The sequence below is a fragment of the Stomoxys calcitrans genome, chromosome 1 (assembly GCF_963082655.1).
Source record: "Stomoxys calcitrans chromosome 1, idStoCalc2.1, whole genome shotgun sequence".
Lineage (NCBI taxonomy): Eukaryota > Metazoa > Arthropoda > Insecta > Diptera > Muscidae > Stomoxys > Stomoxys calcitrans.
In genome coordinates this window covers 51,339,829-51,367,141 of record NC_081552.1, presented here as the reverse complement: position 1 = coordinate 51,367,141, position 27,313 = coordinate 51,339,829, and the positions used below count along the sequence as shown (strand labels likewise).

Here is a 27,313-nt window from a genome sequence, read left to right as displayed (position 1 = left end):
TAAATGGATGAGTAAGGAGGCGATCAAAGCGTAGCTCCTTTTCGTAGCGCACAAAATTGCGGCCACCAATGAGTGGCGTTTTCAACTCAAACTGGAAAAGATGGAAATGGAGCCCGAAGCCTTACTCTTCACAACAGAAGGCGAATTAATATTTTAAATGAAGGTTGGCGCCCAAAACGCAGCATTTTTCTCAAAAACTTGCGACCAACATTGCGGCCACCATGGTTCTACCTTTCAAGTCTAAACAAGTAAAAGCGTGCTAAGTTCGGCCGGGCCGAATCTTACATACCCTCCACCATGGATTGCATTTGTCGAGTTCCTTTCCCGGCATCTCTTCTTAGGCAAAAAGGATATAAGAAAAGATTTGCTCTGCTATTAGAGCGATATCAAGATATGGTCCGGTTTGGACCACAATTAAATTACATGTTGGAGAACTGTATAAAATGTCAGCCAATTCGAATAAGAATTGCGCCCTTTGGAGGCTCAAGAAGTAAAATAGAGATATCGATTTATATGGGAGCTGTATCGGGCTATAGACCGATTCAGATCATAATAAACACGTATGTTGATGGGCATGAGAGGATCCGTAGTACATTTCAGGCAAATCGGGTAAAAATTGCGACTTCTAGACGCTCAAGAAGTCAAGATCCCAGATCGGTTTATATGGCAGCTATATCAGGTTATGAACCGATTGGAACCTTATTTGATACGATTGTTGAAAGTAAGAATAAAATACTTCATGAAAAATTTCAACCGAATCGGATAGGAATTGCGCCCTCTATAGGCTCAAGAAGTCAAGTCCCCAGATCTGTTTATATGACAGCTATATCAGGTTATGAACCGATTTGAACCATACTTGGCATAGGTGTTGGATATCATAACAAAACACGTCGTGCAAAATTCCATTCCAATCGGATAAGAATTGCGCACTCTAGAGGCTCAAGAAGTCAAGGCCCAAGATCGGTTTATATGGCAGCTACATCAGGTTATTGACCGATTTGAACCATACTTGGCACAGTTGTTAGATATCATAACAAAACACGTCGCGCAAAATTTCATTCCAATCGAATAAGAATTGCGCACTCTAGAGGCTCAAGAAGTCAAGACCCAAGATCGGTTTATATGGCAGCTATATCATGTTTTGGACCGATTTGAACCATACTTGGCACAGTTATTGGACATCATAACAAAACACGTCGTGCAAAATTTCATTCCAATCGGATAAGAATTGCGCACTCTAGAGGCTCAAGAATTCAAGACCTAAGATCGGTTTATATGGCAGCTATATCAAAACATGGACCGATATGGCCCATTTCCAATACCAACCGACCTACACTAATAACAAGTATTTGTGCAAAATTTCAAGCGGCTAGGTTTACTCCTTCGGAAGTTAGCGTGCTTTCGACGGACGGACGGACAGACGGACGGACGTGGCTCGATCGACATAAAATGTCGCGACGATCAAGAATCTATATACTTTATGGGGTCTCAGACGAATATTTCGAGTAGTAACAAACAGAATGACGAAATTAGTATACCCCCCATCTTATGGTGGAGGGTATAATAAAAATGTCGCCACAGCGTTAATCCTCTATACCGATATGGAATCAACTTTTTATGAATGGTTAACGAGCAACCGAATTTTAGCTCCTTTCTCCAAAATTGGCACTCCACTTTGCGTCCATTCAGAGTGAAGTAAAAAAGTAAATATGATGTCGACAGCTCGACTCTTTACTCCTAAAGGTGAGCTGGTCACTGGCCAATGTTGCGGCCACTTAGACCCCTGAAACTAAAAGTGACGAACAAGGCTTTGCTAGGCATCTGGTGGAAATTGGACCTACGACCCCCGCACTGGTAATACAAGCACGTTTCTATCTCGGTACCGGGGCGAGCTAGTGAGAGGATAAACACTGCTAAAAATGTTTTCTGATGTCTACTATAGAACGATGAACGATTTATGTAGTAACATAGTCACGACCTGGATATTGTGTCTACAGATGTAGCAAATGTTCAGCTTGACCCGTGCCTCCGCTTGGCCTCCACTCCTTTTGAGCTGGTGCTTAGGAATATAAGGCGGTTACAGGCACTTTCTTTGAAACTACTTGATGTTAGTGGAGAACAAGTAAAAGCGTGCTAAGTTCGAACGGGCCGAATCTTGGGTATACACAACCATGGATTCTGCTAAAATATGGGAGCTTTATCTGATTATAGAACGATTTCAACCGTACTTAGCACAGTTAATGAGTTATAACAGAACACTATTTGCAAAATTACAGCCAAATCGGACAAAAATTGCGGCTTGTCAGGGGCTCAAGAAGTCAAATCGGGAGATGGGTTTATATAGATTTAGACCGTACATGGCACAGCTGTTGGAGGTCATAAGAGAACACCGCGTGCAAAATTTCAGCCAAACTGGATGAAAATTTCGGCTTGAAAATGCTCAAGAAGTCAAATCGGGAGATCGGTTTATAAGAGAGCTATATCAGGTTGTAAACCGATTTGAACCGTACTTAACATAGTTTTTGGAAGTCACAACAGAACACAATGTGAAAAATTTCAGCCAAATCGGATGAAAAGTGAGGGTGAGTGAGTGAGAAGAAATCAAATCGGGCGATCGGTTTATATGGGAGCTTTATCAGGTTCTTAACCGATTTGGACGCTACTTGACACAATTGTTGAAAGTCATAGCTAAATACTATGTGAAAAATTTCAGCCAAATCAAACAAAAATTGCGGCTTCCAGGGGCTCAAGAAGTCAAATCGGTTTATAACTAATCTGAACCGATATGGCCCATTTGCAATCCCCGAACGACCTAAATCAATATAAATTTAATGTGTAACATTTCAAGCGGCTAGCTTTACGCGTTCGACCTCTATCGTAATTTCGACAGACGGATGAACGGACGGACAGGGCTAGATCGACTCAGGATGTCGAGACGATCAAGAATATATATACTTTATGAGTTCCTAGATCAATATTTCGAGGTGTTACAAATGGAATGACAAGATCAGTTTACTCCCATCCTATGGTGGTGGGTATAACTAGATGCAAGGGCAGCGACAATGCTCGGTTGACTTAGGAATTTATTCACGAAGCGAAGATCATACGGAACAGCACAGGTCTCCTACATTCCCGTATATTCTTGATCGTCATAAAATTCTAAGACGGTTTAGACATGTCTGTCAGTTGGAGTCACGCTACGGTCTTTAAAAATTAAGATAATGAACTGAATCTTTGCACGGGTTCTTTTTTATGTGTCTATAGGCAGGTTAAGTTCGAAGATGGGTTATATCGGTTTATATCTTGATATAGCCCCCATATAGACCAATTCTCAGATCGGGTCTTATGCCCATAGAAGCCGCATTTATTCCCCAGTTTAGCAGAAATTTAGCACAGAAAGTTGCCTGAGGACCCTCGATATACGTAACGAATATGCTTAAGAACGAAAAATTAAGGACTAAGGTCCAAATTTATTACCCGAATTCGCTAAAAGTTGGTAGAGAGAGTTGCCTTAGGACCATTGATATCGGCAAAGAATATGGTTCAGATCGAAAAATATCTTCATATAGCCCCATTTAGACCGATATTCCGATTTCAATTTTAAGGCCCATAGAAGCTGCATTAATTGATCGATTTCTCTGAATTTTGGCACTATGAGCTGTGTTGAGCCCTGCGCTGTGCCCCGCGTTTAGTCCACATGTGAACATGAACATGAAGTATGGCCAAACTGTTCCTGCGGCGATCGGTCCTTTGGACCGGAACGAGCTTGCTAACCTACAGGAGCTTGATGAGGATCGCCACCTCCACCTGAAAATGTGCCTTCAACAATCAACAACATGAACATATATATCGGTCTCCTGATTTAAGGCCTATCACCCATAAATTGCGTATATATTACTTAATTTTGGTGAATTTTTGAAAAGTGCACTGCGTAAGACGACCCCCAACGTCAATGCTGGATTTGACCCAGATCTGACCATATTTCGATATTGCTGCTACGAGTACATATACAGTCGAACTTCTCCATAACGAAATTCCCTATAACGAATTGTTCTCTATAACGTATAAAAACTAACAGCACAATTTTTTCCAGCCATTTTCACATATTTAACCCCCACATAATGAGCTTCACTATAACGAATACTTCTATGTAAATTCTCACGCAAACTACTCTCTAGAACGATTTTTTTTTCAAACTTTTTTATTGAAGTTTACACATAACACGTAAAAGCGTGCTAAGTTCGGCCGGGCCGAATCTTATATACCCTCCACCATGGATAGAATTTATCGAGTTCTTTGCGCGCTATCTATTTTTAGGCAAACAAAGAATAATGAAAAAGAACTGTTATGCTATTGGAGCTATATCAAGGTATAGTCCGATTCGGACAATAAATTAATTGAATGCTGAATATTGTAGAAGCCATTGGGTAATATTTGAGTCTATTTGGATGAGAATTGCGCCTTGTAGGGGTTCAAGAAGCAAAATCGGTAGATCAGTTTATATAGGAGCTGTATCAAGCTAAAGATCGATTTAGACTATATTGGACATGTATGTTGAAGGTCATGGGAGAAGACGATGTACAAAATTTGAGAATTGCGCCCCTTGAGGCTCAAGAAGTCAAGATCCCAGATAGGTTTATATAGCAGCTATAACAGGTTATGTACCGATTTGGGCCATATTGAGCATAGTTGTTGGAAGTTATAATAAAGCATCTCATGCAAAATTTCAGCCAAATCGGATTAAGTCGATCTAGCCATATCTGCCCGTCTGCCCGTCGAAAGAACGCTAACTTTCGAAGGAGTAAAGCTAGGCGCTTCAAATTTTGCAAATGTAAATTTTCAAATTTCGCCCATGAACATTCCAAAAAGGAACTGGGGCAAACTTCTCACATATCAATGAGTGCAGTTCGATTCAAGTTTTAAGCTCAATGATAAGAGGCCTCCTTTTTATAGCCGAGTCCGAACGGCGTGTCACAGTGCGACACCTCTTTGGAGAGAAGTTTTACATGGCATAGTACCTCAGAAATGTTGCCAGTTTTAGGAGGGGAAAACAACCGTTGACATTTTTTTTCTGATGGTCTCGCCAGGATTCGAACCCAGGCGTTCAGCGTCATAGGCGGACATGCTGCGCTACGGTGGCCTCCTTGGCCTTGAAATTTTGCACAAATTCTTTTTATTAATTTAGGTCGGTTGGGATGGTAAATGGGTCATACCGGTCCATGTTTTGATGTAACTGCCATATTAACCGATCTTGGATCTTGAATTCTTGAGCATCTAGAGGGCGCAATTCTCATCCGATTTGGCAGAAATTTTGTACAACGACTTCTCACATGACCTTCAATATACGTGTAAAATATCGTTTGAATCGGTCTATAGCCCTGATACAGCTCCCATATAAACCGATCATTCTATTTTACTTCTTGAGCTCCTAAAGGACGCAACTCTTATTCGAATTGGCTGAAATTTTATTCATTGACTTTTACTATGGTTTCGAACATTCAATTTAATTATAGTCCGAATCGGACCATAACTTGTTACAGCTCCAATAGCATAGCAATTATTTTCTTTTATTCTTTAATGGCCTAAAAAATATACCGGGAAAAGAACTCCACAAATGCGACCCATGGTGAAGGGAATATAAGATTCAGCCCGGCCGAACTTAGCCCGCTTTTGCTAGTTTTTGTACTAAGGTCGAATTAATCCTAATTTTGGACAGTTTCCCTAGAACGTAGTATTTCGTCGGTCCCTTACTGCTACGAAATAGAGAAGTTCGACTGTATGTTCGTTTCTCACAGCGTTATGTCGAAATGAGGTTAATATATATACCTGAGGTGGTCGGTATTTAAAGTTCGGCACAGACGAACGCAATGCTTTTCTATGCTTACCACCATAGGATGGGAGTATCTGCGGCTCTATAATTTATATACGTATGTATATTCTTTATCTAGCCATGTCCGTTCGTCCGCTCCTTAGTGCATCGGTCTGTGGAAATCACGATAGCGGCTAAACGCGTAAAACAAGCGCTTACACAGAGACTTCTAGTTGATGTAGGTGGCTGGATGTTACAAAAGGACCATATCGGGTCAGATTTATATATAGCTCATATGTAAAGTGGTTTTTCAATTTTACTTCTGGAGCCCCTAGAAGCCGCAATTATTATTAGATATGGGTAAAATTATGTTCGTTATGTTTTGTTACAACTCCCAACAACCGTGCCTAACACGGTTTATAACCTGATAAAGCTCTTATATAATCCGACCTCCCAGTTTAATATCTAGAGCTCCTGGAAGCCACATGGGGTTTAATAACTCATCGGAAAACATCCGCCGATGGCCATCCAATTGGCTCAGAATTAGATATAGCTCCCACTTATAGGGTAGGTGTAGGGTATTATACAGTCGGCACCGCTCGACCTTTGCCTTTCCTTACTGGTTTTGAATTATAAATCAGACTACAATTCGAACTTCGTAGCAAAGAGGCGCATATTTAGAACTCTCCATAATATTTTTATTAAAGAAAAGTCTAAGTAAAGAAAACACACTTTTTTAATAAGCGCAGCAAATATAGTTTATTGGTATATGAAAAAACAGCAGTTGTACAGTAACTCCGTGGTGAACAAGTCGATTGCGTCTCCCGTAAAACATATCTGATATACTGCCTGAAGAAGAACATCGATGATGTATCGAAATATTGGAGAAATAAAAAATTAAAAAACAAAAACATCGGTTTTTTAATAAATACTAGCTGACCCGGGCCCGCTCCGCTGCGCCTTCTTTTACTTTATATGGGACAAAAGTTTCCTTCGAATATTTATTTTCGACAATTAAAGATCTTTTAGTGAAATACCATGCTAATCTCAAATACCTTTGATTTGAGCCACATATTGGAATGGTCAAAAAATGTTTTCCCTTTGGGGGTGTTTTGGAAAAGGGGTGATGCCCTAAGTACATGGTCCTACATTTAGATATCAAATTCGTATACTACTCCCAAATACCTTTATTTGAGCCCCATATTGTTTGTGGGGTATTTTGGGAAAGGGGTAGACCCCCAGAAAATTGGTTCCGAAAATGGGTATGAATTCTTGCTCTACACCCCAATACCTTTCATTTAAGCTCCACATTGACATGGTCGGTAAATATGCCCGATTTAGGGGTGTTTTGGGGATTGGGGTGGTCCCACAAACACTAAGCCCGGAAAATATATCAGCAACGTGCTCTATTCTCATATATCATTTATTTAAACCCCATATATTCATTGCCCTCAAAATTGGAGATCAAAATCGTTTTCTAATCTCATTTAAACTCCTTATTGCAACAGTCTGCAAATATTTCCGGTTTAGGGTATTGGCCCTTAAAACTATGAATATTTAGTTCCACTCTCTTTAAGACCCAAATTGTCTTTGTGAGCAAATACGTCCTATTTAGGTGCTGTTATGGTGGTGGGACGTCCCATAGAGAGTTGGTCCCGAATGCTGATATCAGATTCACGGTCTACTCCCAAATACCTTTTATTTGAGCCCCATATTGCTATGATCGTAAATTTGTCCTCTTTGGGGGAGGTTCTCGGGGATTGTCTCCAAATACGTGGTCCCACATATGGATATCAGATTCGTATTCTACTCGCAAATACCTTTCATTTGAGTCTCATATTGCCATGGTCGGTAAATATGTCCGATTTAGGGGTGTTTTGGGGGTTGGGGTGGTCCCCCTAGCACTTGGCCCGACAATTGGATATCAGATACGTTTTCTTATCTTAAATACTTTTCTTTTGAGTCCCATATCGTCGTGATTGGTCTAAATATATGTTTGGTAGGTTTTAGGGTGGGGCAGCCCCCTAGGTACCCCATCCGAAATTTGGATACCAAATTTTTATTTTAAGGGAACTATATGAGAGCACACAAAATTTCGCTTAAATCGTACCACCCATCTCCGAGATCTGACGTTTCTGAAAATTAGGGTAAAGGGGAGGGTCCGATCCCCCTTCAGATATCAAAAAATGTAGTACCCTTTTTTCACCACGGGATCATTTTGCAGCATCTGTGAAAATTTCAAGAAAATCGGTTCAGCCGTTTCTGAGTCTATAAGGAACACACAAACATACAAACAAACAAACCTACAATCAAACACAAATAATTTTTTATATATAAGATATGACCTCGAGCCAGACAAACAGCGACGAATAAAAAACAAAACTTTTAGACAATTCAATTTGAAAACAAAGAGGGGAAAACAAAAATTAAAAACGAAATCACTTTGGGATAGGTTGTACTTTTTAATTATTTTATTCCAACATAATTCAGACATTCATATTGGAAATATGCCACTCATCAGTGGATGGTATATGTTGCTTGTGGAACATACCAAACACATATTTGCACTAAAAGTTTTTTTTACTTTTTTATTTGTTAAAAGTTCACCTTTCAAAGAATAAAAATGAAAAATTAAAAATTGTACAACCTAAACAGTAGGTGGTTTATATCGGTTCCGAAATTCAAAAACTGTTGTGTTAGGTATATCCATATCCATATCCATACAGAAATGACTGACAAATATTCACATCTTGGAAAATGTTTTGAGAGATAGGCAACCTCCTATCACTTGAACCTGATTTTTAATATCATATTCGTAGTCTACTCGCGACTAGCTTTTATTTGGGTCCCATATTATAATGTTTGTCCAATATGCCCACTTGGGACAGTTTTGGTTTTGGGGCGGCCCCCTTGGTAGTTACACCCAATTTTTAATATTCGATAATCATACTATTACTCTACTCCCATATTCATTCATGGGAGTCCCAATCGGTCTACTTTTGATTTTGGGTGGTTCTTTTGGTGCGATTTTGGGCCTGGGGCGAACTCCGAGGTACTTGGACCCAATGTTTAATACCAAAAACATATGAAATACCTTTCATTTCAGTCCCATATTGTCCCAATCGGTAAATATGTCCTGCTAGGGGCTTTTGGGGGTAGGGAGGCACCTCAGACACAAAAAAATACATTTCTATGTCAGATATGTACTACTTATAAATACCTTTTATTTAATACCCATATTGCCCACAGCGGTAAGTGTCCTGATGGGTGGTGTTTTTGAGGGTGGAGACCCCCAGACACTTAGGGTGTAATTTTTATGCCAAGTTAGCACTCGACTCTTAAATACCTTTCATTTCATACCCATATTGTCCCAATCGGTAAAGATGTCCGTTCGGGTGGATTTTGAGATGGGTTTCTACCGGGTAAATACCCAATGCCAACCCAATAAATACCATTTTTGGGTATTTATTTGGGTATTTATAATTGTGCAAATATCTTGGGTACAAAAACATTTTCCAAAAAAATTTTTGATGATTTTGTATTCCTGACTTTCTGATCTCATAAAATCGGAATTTAGTTACATATAGCCTCTATATAGACCGATTTCTAAACGTAAAGTCTTGAGGCAATAAATTGGTCATGTTTTCATCCTAATACAGGAAATTTGGTACTGTGAGTTCTGGTAGCCCCTTACCCATTTCTGTAAAGTGTAGCCCAGATCGGACTATATTTGGATATAGCTGCTCTATAGACCAAACGCCCGATCTCCCAACATGAGGTATTAAGGCTATAAAATATCTTTTTATTATCCGGTTTCGATGAAATTTGGAATCGTAGACCCCTACCCATTCCTGTCAAATGTAGTTTAGGTCGGACCAGGTAGGGGTCTACCAGAACTCATAGTACCAATTGTCATCGAAATCGGATGAAATGACCAATTTATTGCCTCGAGGCTTAAAGTCTGGAGATCGGTATGTATAGCGGCTATATATAACGAAATTTCGAATTTTTGAGATCAGAAGGTCAAAATACGAAATCATCAACAATTTTGTGCAAAATGTTTTTATACCCCAGATATCTTCAAAACTATGAATACCCAGCTATTGGAGTTTACCGGGTAAATACCTTTTGGGCATTTACCCATCGCCCATCTCTAGGGATGGGGCGTCCTCCCGGTTATTTGACCCAAACATTTTACACCAATTTAGTGTTTTTGGGGTATCATAAGGTGACAAAAAATTTTGCTTAAATCGGTGCACACATCTCCGAGAACTGGCGCTTTTGAAAATTGTGGTAAGGGGGAGGGGCCCCCTGTCTGCTGATTTTAAATTAAAAATTTTGAACTTTTGAATAAATCCATTCAAAATTTTTGAACTTCGAAACAATAATTGAGGCATTTGTTATACATTAGTAAAAACAAATAAAAGCGTGCTAAGTTCGGCCGGACCGAATTTTATATACCCTTCACCATGGATCGCATCTGTCAAGTTCTTTGAATGACTTTTTCAATATATATATGAGCTACATCAAGTTATAGGCCGATATGGACCATACTTTTCATCGCTTTTAGAAGACAAACCAGTAAGGAAAGGCAAAATTCGGGCGGTGCCGACTATATTATGCCCTACACCTACCCTATAGGTACAAAGTGGGAGCTAAATCTAATTCTGAACCAATTTTGATGGACCTCGGCGGATGTTCTCAGATGAGTTATTAGACAATCCGTATCAAATTTCGAGCAAATATGTTCAAACTGTAATAAATACGTTTGACAAATGACAAAATTATTGCAAATTAGCCAAAAGCTGACGATTTAGATTTAGATACGGGAGCTACATCTAAATCTGAAACGACTTTGAGCAAACTTCTCAGATATTGTGGTAAGCATAAAGGAAAGAGTTGTGCACAATTTGTTCAATATTGGTCAATAATGCGCTTGAAGTGACCCTAGAAGTGAAAATCGGGCGAAATACATATATGGCAGCTATATATGAAATTCACCAGCAATATTGGAAGTTATGGTGAAATCCTTCCTTGAGAGAATCGGTTAACAAATGAGTACTTTATTGCAATATTAGTCCAAATCTGGCGAACATATATATGGGAGCTTTATCTAAATCTGAACCGATTTCGAGAAAACTATATAGATATTGTGGAAGTCGTCGAGGAAAGCTTTGTAAAACGTTTTGCGAAATTGGGACAATAAATGAGCTTGCAGTGGCTCTAGGAGTGAAAATCGGGCGATATATATATATGAGAGCTATTTCTCAATCTGAACCGATCTCTATAAAATTTAGTAATGTCGAGAGTCGAGATGGAATCGATCCTGCCAAGTTTCGAGAGAATCGGTTTACAAATGACCATTTAATTGCATTATTACTGCAAATCGGACAAACATTTATATGGTAGCTATATCTAAATCTGAGCCGATTTCTATAACATTTATCAATGATGTCGAGATTTATAAGAGAACCCCTGGTGTAAAATTTTGTGAAAATCGGTTTACAAATGACGATATAATTGCAATTTTAGTCCAAATCTGACTGTACATATAGACCAAAAATGTCGAGACCAATAAGAGAACCCCCTGGAGCAAAATTTCGTGAGAATCGGTTTACAAATGACGATATAATTGCAATGTTAGTCCAAATTCGATCATATATATGAGCAAGGGACGTAGCCATGGAGGTGGGGGGATCCCACCCCAAAATGATTTTGCCTAAAGAAAAAATTAAAATTCAATTTATTCTAAACAAAAAATTTCAGTAACATTTTTTTTTCTACAAAGACAACATCTTGCTTAGGCCAGGGCCGCCTTAAAATTATGTTTCTTAAGAATTCTTAGCAAAAAGAAAATGATAATGAAAATTTTTCCAAATAAATTTTAATGAGATTTTCTAAAGCCAACATTTCAGCGTAACATTCTTTAATGACAAAACTTCAGCAGGGGCCGAACCTCTCTAAATTATTTTGGTAAAAACAAAATTTTTTTAAAACTTTTTTTAAAGCCAAATTTTAGTTAAATTTTTTCTAAAGACAAAATTTTTATAAAAAAAAATTCAACAAAATTTTTTCTAAAGATTAAATTTCAGCGAAAAACACTCTAAAGGCAACCTTACCTCGAGATTATTTCTTAAAGCCAAAATTTTTATAAAATTTGCATTTTGCCACAATACATTTGGAAGCCAACAAAGCGCAGAGGTTAGCATGTCCGCCTGTGACGCTGAACGCCTGGCCTCGAATGCTGGCGGGACCATCAGACCATCAGAGAAAATTGTCGGCGGTGGTTTTCCCCTCCTAATGCTGGCAACATTTGTGAGGAATTATGCTATGTAAAAACTCCTCTCCCAAGAAATGTCGCACTGCGGCACGCCGTTCGGACTTGGCCATAAAAAGGAGATCCCTTAAAACTTCAATCGGACTCATTGATATGTGAGAAGTTTGCTCCTGTTCCTTAGTGGAGTGTTCATGGGCAAAATTTGCAATTTTATATAAACATTTCTAAAGTCTTTTTATTATGCTTATCTGTCCCAAACAACATTTTTCTAAATTTTTTTCTATAGACAAATTTCGAAAAACATTTTTAAAGACAAAATATTTACCAATTATGGATATGTCATAAATTTATTTTTAAAATATAGAAACCATGTAATGCAAAAACACATTAAAAAGGATTCCAGAAATCTCATTCCCAAGAATTTTTAAAAAGTTTTTTCGTTTGATTTTTGGGATGACGCCTTTTGCCAAGGCAAATTTCCCCCAAAACATGACAGGAAAATTGTTGTAACTGGTTTCAAACGTCCACTTTACGCCAATCCAAATTTCATTACGATACTTCTTTCCTAACTCAAGGTAGAACTTTTCTAAGGCAGCTCTATTCTTGGGTATTTGTCGTCGTTAATGGGTTAATGCAATTTTTTTAAAGACCGAAACGCAATGTCCTTTCTACAAAAGATAATATATTTGTGATTGTTTTAATCGAAAGGTTATTAAAAGTTTATAGCCGAGTACGAATGGCGTGACGCATTGCGACACCTCTTTGGAGAGAATTTTTAGATGGCATAGTACCTCACAAATGTTGCCAGCATTAGGAGGGGAAAACCACTGCTGAAAAAATTTTTTGATGGCCTCGCCAGGATTCTTTCAGCGCAGACATGCTAACCTCTGCGCTACTGTTGCCCTACACCACAGTAGTGGTGTAGGGTATAAAAATATACCACCTCCAAAATTTCAGACAAATCGAGTACAAATTGCGCCCTCCAGTGACCCAGAGTGCCAAATTGGGGGCTTGGTTTATATGGCCGCTACGCCAGGTTATAAACCGATTTAAACCAAACATGGCAGTTGTTGGAAGTCATACCAAAACGATGTATGCAAAATTTCAACCAAATTGGATAAGATTTGCGCCCTCTGATAGCTCAAGAAATCTAACTGGGATATTGGTTTATATTGCGACTATATCAGGTTTTGGACTGATTTAGGCTGCTTAGTATGTAAGAACAGTTGTTGGAAGTCATTCCTCAAGGTTATGTGTAAACTTTCAACCAAATCGAAAAAGAATTGCGCCATCTAGAAGCTCAAGAATTCAGGATCCAAGATCGGTTTATATACACGCTATACCAGGTTATGGACCGATTTTAACCATATTTTGCACAGAACATAGCACGTCATGCTAAATTTCAGCCAAATCGGATAAGAATTGCCCCATCTAGTGGCTCAAGAAGTCAAGACCCAAGATCGGTTTCTATGGCAGCTATATCAAAACATGGATCGATTTGGCCCATTTACAATCTCAACCGACCTACACTAATAAGATATACTTGTTCAAAATTTCTAGCTTTACTCCTTCGAAAGTAGCGTGCTTTCAGGGGGTTTCAAACGGAATGACGAAGTTAGTATTAGTATATTTTAAGTTATATGCTCGTTAAATCGAAAAATAAGATGAAATATAAAAACTTTTGTAATAATTATGAAATTTTTTAGCTTTTGTTTAACTTTTGAAAATTTTAAAACAGCGGGAAATGTTTGCTGTTTTTGCACCAAATTGCTGGTATCCCATTTTCTGCTGTTTCAGTAAAAATTTTTGCTGTTTTTACCAACAAATTTCCATGAGTGTATATTCGATTTTTCCATGAAAATAAGAATCTAAAAAGTGGTATGCCATCGTACATTAAGAAGTATACGATGATTCTGGAACCTTCAAAATTCATATTTGCCTGAAAAAAGAAGTTGGATACATTGCACAGAATTAACCTTTTCTTTGAAATAAGGATTCACAAAATTGCTTAAAATTAATCAGTAAGTTTGATAGTATGATGATGATGGATCATACAAAAATTCATTTATTTTATTAAGTTTAATTCATTAACATATTTATTAAATTGCAGATTGCAGAGAACACTTTGTTTTAAACATTCATCCCTAGTACTTATATATATAAGGGTTAAGAAATAACAAAAGTTGGTAAACATATGTATGTTCGTTCTGAAACAGTTGTTGGGATTATTCATATCTTAAGAATATAAGAACAATTTTTTTGTTCATTTCTAGAAGTTAAATAAGGATTTGACAGATTTTGTAAAACTAATCAGTAGGTGGTATATATCGGTTCTGGAATATTCAAAATCCATATTTGCATTGAACAGTTTAAATTGTTAAGTAAATATTATTTATAGGACTATTACAATAGAACCAACCAACCAACTAGAACTGAATGCTTTTGTTATATGATGAGTAAAAGAAATACAAGGCATTGAAAAGGAATTGTATTTTTAGGTTCTGAAACACTTGTTTGGCATAGATAAAAGAGAAAAAATAAGCTTGTGAAAATATCAGCATGAAAATATATATGGTGGTTTTGTATTCGGCTTATTGTAGCAGGTCATTTTTGGCCTCTACAGTTGATGCACTAGATTCATCTAAGAGTTATTCTTCTTCTGAAAATAAGCATTAGTTTTTTTAATGCTTCCTTATGACCTCAGAGCCTCAACCAATAGTTCTTCTTCATCTGGAACTTCAGCCTTCTTTTCAACTACATCTTTCTTAATATCAAGCAAAGTGTTGTCAGGCACCCTTACGTCATCCCAAGCTGAGGCACTTGATTCTTCTTCCAATTTTTCACCATCCTCCTCTTCAACAATCTCTTCCTTAATTTCCAGAGAAGTTTTTCCATGTTTCTTACGCAAATGCAAGCGAAAATGTGCTGAATTTGTAAATTTTAAGGGACATAGCGTACAAGAGATACGATTTTTCTGAATTTTTTTACCCGGATGCTCACTTTGCATGTGCAACTTTAAAGCCAGCCTCAGAGGAAACTTGGCCGAACATATAGAGCAAGCATGTCTACGTCCAACTTTGGCATTGGACTCAACGGCTTGTTGTTGGTGGAAGACTTGCTTATGTCTCCTCAAGCCTTCGAAATTCTTAAAATGAGAGCCACAAATCGAACAATGATTACGATTACCGGCATGCGTGTTAAGATGATTACGCAAGTTGGCGGCAACTTTAAAAGTTTTATCACAAATTTGGCAGGTGTAAGAGTTTCTGGGATTATGATTAGACCAACGATGGGTGGAAAATTTGTTGTACGACTGAGTGGAATAATCACAATCCTTGCAGTTATACACAGAACTGCCATCTTCTTGTATAGCCTCTTCCGGCATGCTAAGAACGCTATGTTTTTGAGTACAATGAAATGAAAGTCCTTTGCGCGTGGTGTAGGACTTCGTGCATTGTTGACAGGAAAATTTTCTATCCTGCAGGGTTGTATGGAGCCTTCGATTGTGACGACGCAAACTGGCTTCATTCGCAAAAGTACTGTTGCAGGGCTTGCACTTGAAAGTCTCCGGATTATTGTGAAAAAGCATATGGTCCAGCACCTTTTTATTTATTTGCAGCTTTGTGTCACAGCATGAGAGATAGAAATACTTGTGTGGATGCTTCTTTTGGAAGTGTTCACGATATACGGAATATTTAGACAAGACTTCAGGGCATAGAACACACTGTATGCTGGGTAGCCAAGTGGCCACCAAGTCATCAAGGACCGCGGCATCATTACATTTAAGTTCTTCGGCCAATGTCTCACCCATTTTGAGATTATCTTCAGCTGAAATCTTCACCTTTTGGGACGCATGATGCCTCGTTATATGCAATCGTAGATATTGCTGAGTTTTAAATTGGCGCGTACATGCAGTGCAGGGAAAACATTCAATTGTTTTTAGTTTATCTTCAGCAGGTATTCGTGGCTTCTCAAACTTTGCATGATGTATGGTAATATGAGATTTTAAATTTGCTGCTGTCATACACTTTAAACCACAATGCTGGCACTGGGGTGCTTGGACATTTGTATGCTTGTTCAATATATGAGGTTTGATAACTTTACTAGAACCCATTTTTTTATAGCAACATATAATGTGGAAACGTCTATTGGGATGGGCTTTGTAGAAATGTTCGCGATACAACGAATACGTTTCAAATAACTCCAAGCAGACCACGCATTTAACTGCTGGCATCACTTGAGAAAAATAGAAATCGAACAACTTAGTGCTATCAGTTCCCGTTGGATAGGAAATTTGGCTAGCTTCTGGGGTTTTTGAATCAGAATCTTCTAATGACTTAGTTTTGGCAAAACGCTTTGCCAAGGGTATATCATCATCATCATCACTTGAAGTGGTGCCGCCATCCGCTAAATCTTCCTCAATGGTGAATTTTGTATAAGAGGAGCAACTAGGCTGAGGTTCATTTTGAGTTGGATCCTCGCAACCTTCATGTAAAGCTGACAACTCTGGTGTATGACTGTGACTGGTTTTAGTCACAACTTCCCTTTGTATTGCCAAAAATTCTAGGGCAGCTTTAGACTCTTTTTCTTCTATTCCCAGATCGGTATTGTCCTCCAGCAATTCAGTGGAGTTCCAAATCTCCAGACTGTTGTTGATGGTTTCAGCCTCACAGGTCTGAGATTCCGTTATAAACTCCTGCTCCACCTTAATATTCAAATTATGCCCAATAGTTTCAAAATCTTCAACCTTCTTTTCAGCGTCGGGATATTCTTGAGACAGCTTTTCCTGCGCCTTATCTATTGTTTGGTGAAAAGTGCGTATATATTCCAGAGAATGCCAACATTCGTTACAGATAATGGAGATATGCTTGAATTTCTCGAGATCTATAATCTAAAAATTAAAAACTATATTTTAACCATACCATATCTTTTATAGTTTTGTTTGACATACCTTGGTGGGCAAATAATTGAGCATGAGATTGTACAACTCATTGGGCTGTCCTTCATTGTTGTAAATCAAGCTGCCATCTTGACTCAAATTCGCGCACAAACGGCAAAGATGAGTAGTTGAAGACATTTTTCCGAAACACCTTGTAAACCAAAATTATTTTCACTGAGCCACTGCAAAGAAAATGACACCGGAGAACAAGGGTCACAAGGCATTCAAAAAAAAAAAATCTAAAATAATGGGCAAGTTTACTAAACCGGGCTAAAAACGCTTAATACCAAAGCTTTATAAGCAAAATTTAAATTGGAAATTAGAGTTTATTAAACCAGAACTCTTTATAGAACTCTACAATAAGGTATGGCAACTGGCATTGCCGAGATTGGTCGGAAATATCCCGACTATCTGTGAAGGCCTAATCAGTAATCGAATGAAACTTCAGTATTAATGCGATTGCATATCGTGTAACGCCCATTTCCAATACACATAATGCAGGGTATTTCCTTGGTGCATTCAAATACATGACAGAAAAGTACTCGTTTCCACCAGAACTGCCAGGAATCTGACACGATTTATGGCGACTACGGGAGTCTTCGAGCTGTTTATGAAAATTGCCTAAGGATCTGCTAAGAGACAAAATATGGTCGTATTTCTTCAAAATGCGGTAAAGCAAACGACTAAAATTATTCAAACCGATCTTTTTTATTGTAAAATTTCTGAAACAATTTCAGCTCGAAATCATTTAAATTAAATGCTTTCTATTCAAAAAATAGCATGGCTTAGAATTATAAAGAGTTCGGCAAGTGTTTTAAAAGCACTTTGACTGGCATAGCGTATCGCCATCGCTGATAAAGGTGCTCTACATACCCAACAACTATTGAGAAAGGTGTAGATCACGCTTTGATCTTTTATATTTTCTTTGCCTATAAGTAATGCCCACTTAAAAAAAGTGTTCAGTATTTCAGGTAATGTGTATACCGTAGCGCAGAGGTTAGCATGTCCGCCTATGACGCTGAATGCCTGGGTTCGAATTCTGGCCATCAATAAAAATTTTCAGCGGTGGTAAGGTACTATGCCATGTAAAACTTCACTCCAAAGAGGTATCGCACTATGGCACGCCGTTCGCACTCGGCTATAAAAAGGAGGCCCCTTATCATTGAGCTTAAAACTTAAATCGGACTGCATTCATTCATGTGTGAGAAGTTTGCCCCTGTTCCTTAGTGGAATGTTCATGGGCAAAATTTGCATTTTTGTATACCAAAAGGGGTAGGGTACTAAAACTACCTTCTCCTATGGAAAAGATTACAAAAAACTACCCTTTCTTATGGGAAAGAGCATTACAACTACCCTTTTCAATGGGAAAGGGTACTAAAACTACCCTTTCCTTTGGAAGAGGGTACTAAAACTTCTTTCTCTTATGGGGAAAGTGTACTAAAACTATACTCTCCTACGGAAAAGTGTTGTAAAACTACCCTTTATTTTAGGACAGGGTACTTAACCTAATCTTTCCATTGGGAAAGCGTACTACTCTTTCCTTAAAGGTAAAGGGACTACAACGACAATTTCCTTTGGGAAAAGGTAGTAAAAAGAGCCTTTCCTTTAGAAAAGGGTACTAAAACCAGCCTTTCCTTAGGAAAAGGGCACTAAAACTACCCTTTCTTTTGGAAAAGGGTACTAAAACCTCTCATTACTTTGGGAAAAGGCATTAAAACTACTATTTCCTTTGGGAAAGGGTACTAAAACTAGCCTTTCCATAGGAAAAATAAAACTAACCCATCCTTTAGGAAAGGGTACTAAAACTATCCTTTTCTTTGAAAAAGGAACTAAAACCACACCTTCCTTTGGGAAAGGGTGCTAAAACTGACCTTTCCTTTGGGTGAGGGTACTAAAACTACCCTTTTCTTGGGAAAGGGTACTAAAACTACCTATTTCTTTGGGAAAGGGTACTAAACTAAATACCCTTTCCTTTTCATTTGGGAGATGGTATTAAAACTACTCATTTTTATGGGAAAGAGTACTAAAACTACTATTTGTTCTAGGAAAGGGTACTAAAACTATTCATTCCATTGGGAAAGGGTACTAAAACTACCCTTTCCTTTTGGGAAAGACAGAGGGCTCTAGAAGGAAGTATTTGATTAGAGGAACTCCGCATTGAGGAGATTTGTCTCCTCTAATGTGGCCTTTGGTGATCAATGTGATGCCGAGGTTTTTCGAGAGGGAGAGTGTGAAGGACGTTTCCTACAGGAACGACGTCGTCATCTTTCAAATGGGCGAGGACCAAAAGGCTTGGCATAAATCCCAGAAAAACTGAATTGGTGTTTTTACCGGAAGGAGGAACTTGGGTGTGTTTTTAAAGGACCTGTCCTGGATAGGGTGGAGCAACTGCTCTGTTTGGAGGCCAAGTACTTGGGCGTGATTCTCGCCAGAAACTAAGTTGAAAAAGAAACGTCGAACAAAGGGTCGAAAGGGGACTGAATGCGCTCTACTTCTGTCGCAAAACGATAGAAAGTACAGAGTCTTTCAGGAGGTCTTCGCGATTCTGAAGGCACTGGAGACGATGTTGATATGGTACTTCAATGAAAGATAACGAATACAGAAAAATCTGCCAAAAACGCAAGCCCGGGAATGGCCTTGTGAATTTTGAACCCTTACAATCTACGCGACATATCACTCAAATGAAAGGAAATTCAAAGTATATAACAAACGCGGAAATTTTTCATAGTATGGAAATCCGGAAAGGGCCCAAGAGAGTCTTAAGTCTCTTCTTTACTCCTACAGCTAGTATTTATAAAAATTTTAAGTAATTTGTATACTACTGAGCAAATGTTTGTTCCATATTAGCCCAAAATTAATGAAGAAATTTTAAGAACAGGAAAGTGTAAAGAATTGCGTTGGTATTTTTTGGGAAAGTTTTATAGAAAAGTACGAAAGAGTAAATTTTAAGTTAGTTAATCACACATTTTTTATAGTTTATTAAGTCATTACAAAACAATAATTTTAAGACAATTTAATTTGAAAAAAAGAGAGCGAGTAAAACAATTAAAAAACAATTATGAAATTGTGAAATAATTTATAAATTCTATTTAATTACTATATTCCAATATTATCCAATTTAATGTCACCCATTAGTATATACTGAAGATTGTGGAACATAAAGGGTGATTTTTTTGAGGTTAGGATTTTCATGCATTAGTATTTGACAGATCACGTGGGATTTCAGACATGGTGTCAAAGAGAAAGATGCTCTGTATGCTTTGACATTTCATCATGAATAGACTTACTAACGAGCAACGCTTGCAAATCATTGAATTTTATTACCAAAATCAGTGTTCGGTTCGAAATGTGTTCATTCACCGTAACGTTGCGTCCAACAGCATCTTTGAAAAAATACGGTCCAATGATTCCACCAGCGTACAAACCACACCAAACAGTGCATTTTTCGGGATGCATGGGCAGTTCTTGAACGGCTTCTGGTTGCTCTTCACTCCAAATGCGGCAATTTTGCTTATTTACGTAGCCATTCAACCAGAAATGAGCCTCATCGCTGAACAAAATTTGTCAAAATTTGAACACATTTCGAACCGAACACTGATTTTGGTAATAAAATTCAATGATTTGCAAGCGTTGCTCGTTAGTAAGACACCATGTCTGAAATCCCACGTGATCTGTCAAATACTAATGCATGAAAATCCTAACCTCAAAAAAATCACCCTTTACTTATTGCATTAAAAAATATTTGTATACCCTCCACCATAAGATGGGGGGTACACTAATTTCGTCATTCTGTTTGTAACTACTCGAAATATTCGTCTGAGATCCCATAAAGTATAGATATTCTTGATCGTCGTGACATTTTATGTCGATCTAGCCATGTCCGTCCGTCTGTCCGTCCGTCCGTCCGTCCGTCCGTCTGTCTGTCGAAAGCACGCTAACTTCCGAAGGAGTAAAGCTAGCCGCTTGAAATTTTGCACAAATACTTCTTATTAGTGTAGGTCGGTTGGTATTGTAAATGGGCCATATCGGTCCATGTTTTGATATAGCTGCCATATAAACCGATCTTGGGTCTTGACTTCTTGAGCCAGTAGAGTGCGCAATTCTTATCCGATCAGAATGAAATTTTGCATGACGTGTTTTGCTATGATGTCCAACAACTTTGCCAAGTATGGTTCAAATCGGTCCATAACCTGATATAGCTGCCATTTAAACCGATCTTGGGTCTTGACTTCTTGAGCCTCTAGAGTGCGCAATTCTTATCCGATCAAAAAGAAATTATGCACGACGTGTTTTGTTATGATATCCAACAACTGTGCCAAGTATGGTTCAAATCGGTCCATAACCTGATATAGCTGCCATATAAACCGATCTTGGGTCTTGACTTCTTGAGCCTCTAGAGTGCGCAATTCTTATCCGATTGAAATGAAATTTTGCACGACGTGTTTTCTTATTATATCCAACAATTGTGCCAAGTATGGTTCAAATCGGTCCATAACCTGATATAGCTGCCATATCAACCGATCTTGGGTCTTGACTTCTTGACCCTCTAGAGGGCGCAATTCTTATCCGATTAGAATTAAGTTTCGCACGACGTGTTTTGTTATGATACCCAACAACTGTGCCAAGTATGGTTTAAATCGGTTCATAACCTGATATAGCTGCCATATAAACCGATCTTGGGTCTTGACTTCTTGAGCCTCTAGAGGGCACAATTCTTATCCGATTTAAATTAATTTTTGCACGAAGTATTTCGTTATGATATCCAACAACTGTGCCAAGTATGGTTGAAATCGGTCCATAACCTGATATAGCTGTCATATAATCAGATCTGGGGATTTGACTTCTTGAGCTTCTAGAAGGCGCAATTCCTATCCGATTTGGCTGAAATTTTGCATGACGTATTTTATTTTTACTTTCAACAACTGTGTCAAATAAGGTTCAAATCGGTTCATTACCTGATATAGCTGCCATATAAACCGATCTGGGATCTTGACTTCTTGACCCCTAGAGGTCGCACTTATCCGATATGACTGAAATTTTATACGACGGATCCTCTCATGACCATCAACAAACGTTGTTTATTATGGTCTGAATCGGTCTATAGCCCGATACAGATCCCATATAAATCGTTCTCTCTATTTTACTTCGTGAGCCCCAATGGGCGCAATTCTTATACGAATTGGCTGAAATTTTACACAAGTCTCCAACATATAATTTAATTGTGGTCCGAACCGGACCATATCTTGATATCGTTTTAATAGCAGAGCAACTCTTTTCTTATATCCTTTTTTGCCTAAGAAGAGATGCCGGGAAAAGAACTCGACAAATGCGATCCATGGTGGAGGGTATATAAGATTCGGCCCGGCCGAACTTAGCACGCTTTTACTTGTTTTTATGTTACAAAGGAAACTACAATATTTGTAAAAAAAGTGTTATATTTTATTATAACTCTACTACCATATCCATACACTCAGAGAAAATTTAATACCAAACATGCTCATTTTAGTACCATACGGCATAACGGATGGTATGGATGAAACATAAAAAGATTAGTACCGTTTGGTACTAGACTTATAACCGAACTGGTATTGGTTTTAATACTAATCTGTTATTGGTTTTAGCACCAGACCGTTATTGGTTTTAGTACCAAACCGTTATTGATTATTCCACCCTCTATTGCACCATTGAAAATAATTTAAATCTAATTTTATTTCGACTATTTGTGTTGCTAATGACAAAAAGTAACTGTAATCAACCTCAATTTTTTTGTATTGTATCAACAATTGATTCCATATCCATTGATCCCCAGAAGTAATTTTCATATGAATACACCAACACAGCATTGTTTTCCCCACAAGAGACTATCATGTTTTTGGTGTAGAATATCCTTAGAATTTGTACTATTTTTACCGCTTTCGAGTACTTGAAAAGAATTTTACGCACTCAAAATGTATTAAAACAATTTATTTATTTGTTCAACAAATATTTTATTATGGCGTCAATATTTTAAGTACAAAGCTCAACAACACATTTGGTGCGTTAACTAAAATACAAATGTGACGCCGTCAATTCTTTGTCTGGTTTTGAATTAATACCAAATGGAATTAAGAATCTTTGACAATGACGTGAACAAAATAATACCAGACGGTATTGGGAAAGTTGCTTCTTTCTCTATCAGTGTAGCTATATCTAAATAGGGGCCGGTCTGGATCATATTTTATTGAGGTCCCGAGAACTCTTATACAAGTAACAGTTTCCGCGAAATCAAGCAATAACTCAGCTTTTCATGGAATTTAGATCCTAAATTGCAACATCGGTCTACATGGCAGCTATATCCATATAGCCTGATCTGGATCGTATTTGGATCGGATGTCCGGAGGCTTAAAACAACTCACTATTACAAATTTCAACAAAATCGGATAATAAGAAATGCTTTTATGGGCTTCGGACCCTTAAACGGCAGATCGCTCTATGCGACAGCTATATCTAAATATAGTCCGATCTGAACAAGGTTTGAGTCGTATGTCGGGAGGCTTAAAACAACTCACTGTTTTAATATAGTTCGATCTGAACTATATTTGAGTCGGACGTCAGGAAGCTTAAAATAACTCACTGTTTTGAATTTCAGCGAAATCGGGTAATGAATTAAGCTTTTATGGGCTTTGACCCTTTATCGGCAAATCGGTCTATATGGCAGCTATATCCAAATATGGTCCGATCTGAACCATATTTAAGTCGGATGTCGGGAATCTTACAGCAACTCACTGTTTCAAATTTTAGCAGAATCGGGTACTAAATAAAGCTTCTATGGGTTGCAGACCCTAAATCGGCAGATCAGTCTATATGGCAGCTATATCGTAATGTAGTCCCGGATGTTAGGAGACTTAAAATAACTCACTATTTTAAATTTCAGCGAAATCGGGTAATAAATAAAGCTTATATAGGCTTTAGAACCTTTATCGGCAGATCGGTCTTTATGGCAGTTTTATCGAAATATGGGCCGATTTGGCCCGTTGCGCAGCCTGCGTGTAGCTAAAAGTCGTATCTGTGACAATTTTCAGCTCAATGCTAAATTTTTGAAGCCTGTCGAGTAATTACAACAGACACAGGAACATCGTTAAATCGCCATTGTAGGGTCGGAAATGGATATTTCGATGTGTTGCAAACGGCCGCCCACCCTACTGAACCTTAATCGACCTCACCCAATTTTTAAAAAAGTCAGATCTCGGAGATTTGTGGGGCAATTTAAGCGAAATTAAGTGTATTTATAATAACTTAAAAACAGAAATTTGGTATCCTTTTTTAGGGTGGGATATCTCGGGGGCTGCACTACTTCCTAGGCCCGCCAAATGGAAATATAAATCACTAATGACAATATGGGGCTGAAACGAATCTAGTCTCTAATCCTCACCCCCAAAAATACCCCTATACCGAATATATTTACCCACCATAGCAATAAAAGGCTCAAATAAAAGGTGCTTTATTATAGTAGCGTAAAAACAAAAACTTGGTATCAAAATTTCGGATGGTTTACCTAGGGGGGCCGCCCCACCCCCAAAACCTACCAAATATATATAAAAACCAATCACGACTAAATGGGACTCAAATGAAAGGTATTAAAGATTAGAAAACCTATCTGATATCCAATTGTTGGACCACGAGTTAAGGGGACCCCCCAACCCCCAAAACACCCCTAACTCGGACATATTTACTGACCATGGCAATATGGGACTCAAATGAAAGGTATTTGCGAGTAGAATACTAATCGGATATCAACTTGTTGGACCAACCCTTCTCCAAAACACCCCCCAAGCAGGGCTTATTTACTGATCATGGCAATATGGAGCTTAAATAAAAGCTATTTAAGCGTAGAATACGAATCTGATATCCAAATGTGGGACCCAGTGTTTGGGGGCCGCCCCTTCCTGAAAACATCACCCAAAGAGGACAAATTTACCGACCATAGCAATATGGGCATCAAATGAAAGGCCTTTGAAAGTAAAGCACGAATATTATATCATTTTCGGGAAAAAGTGTCTATGGGGCCGCCCAACCCCCATAACACCACCCATATAGGAAGTATTTGCTGACCATTGCAATATGGGGCTCAAATAGGAGTTACTTTAGAGTAGACCACGAATCTGATATTTATTTTCAAGGCCAAGTCACTGAATCGCCGCCCCATCCCCCAAAACACCCCCAAACCGGTCATGTTTGCCGGCTGAAATGAAAGTTATTTGGGAGTAGACCACGATTCTGATATCAACATTCGAGACCAACTGTCTAAGGGACGTCCCATCAACACAACAACCCCCAAATAGAACGTATTTGCTCACGAAGACAATTTGGATTTTCAAGACAGCGGAAAACGATATTGATAGTTTTTAGGGCCCATCCCCAAACCGTAAATATATTTGCTGGCATTTTCAATAAGCGGTTTAAGTGAATGGTATTTGAGATTAGAAAACTAATTTGATATCCAATCCAAAGGCCAATGGCAATATGGGGTTCAAATATATGAGAATAGAGAACGTTGTTGATATACTTTCCGGGCCCCTAAATCGGGCATATTTACCGACCATGTCAATGTGCGGCTTAAATGAAAGGAATTGGGGGGTAGAGCAAAAATTTATACCCACTTTCGGGAACAATTTTCTGGGGGTCTACCCTTTTCCAAAATGTCCCACAAACAGCAATTTTTTACTGACCATCGCAATATGGGGCTCAAATAAAGGTATTTGGGAATAGAATACGAATTTGATAGCCAAATGAGGAACCATGAATTTGGAGCACCACCGGGTAAACATTTTTCGATCATGCCAATATGTGGCTCAAATGAAGGATATTTGAGATTAGAAAACGAATTTAATAACCAATTTTGGGCCATGTGTTTGGGGGACGCCTCATACTGTAAACTTCTCTCAAAACCAATGGCAATATGGGGTTTAAATAAATGGTATTTGAAAGAAGAGCAAAAGGCTGATATTTTTTCAGGACCAAGTGTCTGGGGGACCTCATGAGAATATCGGTCTGAAATTAAGTATTTTAAGAATGGAGTACACCTTACATCCAAACTTAAATTCGTAGACCAATAAAAATATTATGGGATTCAGATAAAGGCACTTATTTTGTTAAACTTTTTGTCAAGCGATATACTATTTTCGTTGCATGGTATTTCACTAAACGATTTTCAATTTTCGAAAATAAATATTCCAAGGAACATTTTGTTTCATATAAAGTAAAAGAAGGCCCAGCAGAGCGGGACCGGTCCAGCTAATATGATATATAATACAATAATTCGTTATGTATTATTCATACATTCATTACATTGTGGAGAGGATTATTAAATAACATTAAAATTTTACTATGAAAATCAGGATTAAAAAGTAATATGCCGTTAATAAGCAGGTGGTGTATGAAATCAGGAGCCTACAAACGCCAAATCTGACTCAAAACACAAAATTCATATATGTATTAAATATTTATTGTGTTAAATTAAATTATAAATACGAACATAGGAACAGCATATTTCTATCATTCGTCCCTAGTACATATGTATATAAGAATAAAAAAATTAAAAAAAAAACAAGTAAAAGCGTGCTAAGTTCGGCCGGGCCGAATCTTATATACCCTCCACCATGGAGCGCATTTGTCGAGTTCTTTTCCCGGCATTTCTTCTTAGGCAAAAAAGGATATAAGAAAAGAGTTGCTCTGCTATTAAAACGATATCAAGATATGGTCCGGTTTGGACCACAATTAAATTATATGTTGGAGACCTGTGTAAAATTTCAGCCAATTCGTTTAAGAATTGCGCCCATTGGGTCTCACGAAGTAAAATAGAGAGAACGATTTATATGGGATCTGTATCGGGCTATAGACCGATTCAGACCACAATAAACACGTTTGTTGATGGTCATGAGAGGATCCATCATGAGAGATAACATCGTAAATTTCAGGCATATCGGATAATAATTGCGACCTCTAGGGGTCAAGAAGTCAAGATCCCAGATCGGTTTATATGACAGCTATATCAGGTTATGAACCGATTTGAACCTTATTTGACACAGTTGTTGGAAGTAAAAATAAAATACGTCATGCAAAATTTTAGCCAAATCGGATAGGAATTGCGCCCTCTAGAAGCTCAAGAAGTCAAATCCCCAGATCTGTTTATATGACAGCTATATCAGGTTATGAACCGATTTGAACCATACTTGGCACAGTTGTTGGATATCATAACGAAATACTTCGTGCAAAAATTCATTCAAATCGGATAAGAATTGCGCACTCT

General features: G+C 38.1%; 3 protein-coding genes across 4 annotated transcripts in view; all 3 read right to left on the bottom strand.

Annotated features, from left to right (window-relative positions):
- LOC106092620 (zinc finger and SCAN domain-containing protein 12) overlaps positions 1 to 27,313 on the bottom strand; it is a 190,266-nt gene that overhangs the window by 5,082 nt on the left and 157,871 nt on the right. The gene's annotated exons all lie outside the window — the stretch shown is intronic.
- LOC131993976 (transcription factor grauzone-like) lies at positions 14,280 to 17,163 on the bottom strand. The gene is made up of 2 exons (XM_059361080.1): positions 17,038 to 17,163; positions 14,280 to 16,977 (listed from the first exon to the last, which is right to left on the bottom strand). The coding sequence occupies exons 1-2, from the start codon at positions 17,161 to 17,163 to the stop codon at positions 14,779 to 14,781; spliced, it is 2,325 nt and encodes a 774-aa protein (XP_059217063.1). The 3' UTR covers positions 14,280 to 14,778.
- The window catches only part of LOC106092621 (oocyte zinc finger protein XlCOF6-like), a 68,964-nt gene continuing 58,474 nt past the window's right edge, over positions 16,824 to 27,313 (bottom strand). The window contains exons 4-5 of the mRNA XM_013259534.2: positions 17,038 to 17,207; positions 16,824 to 16,977 (exon numbers count right to left, since the gene is read on the bottom strand). The gene's annotated coding sequence lies outside the window, so the exon portion shown is untranslated. The remainder of the gene's footprint in view (positions 16,978 to 17,037; positions 17,208 to 27,313) is intronic.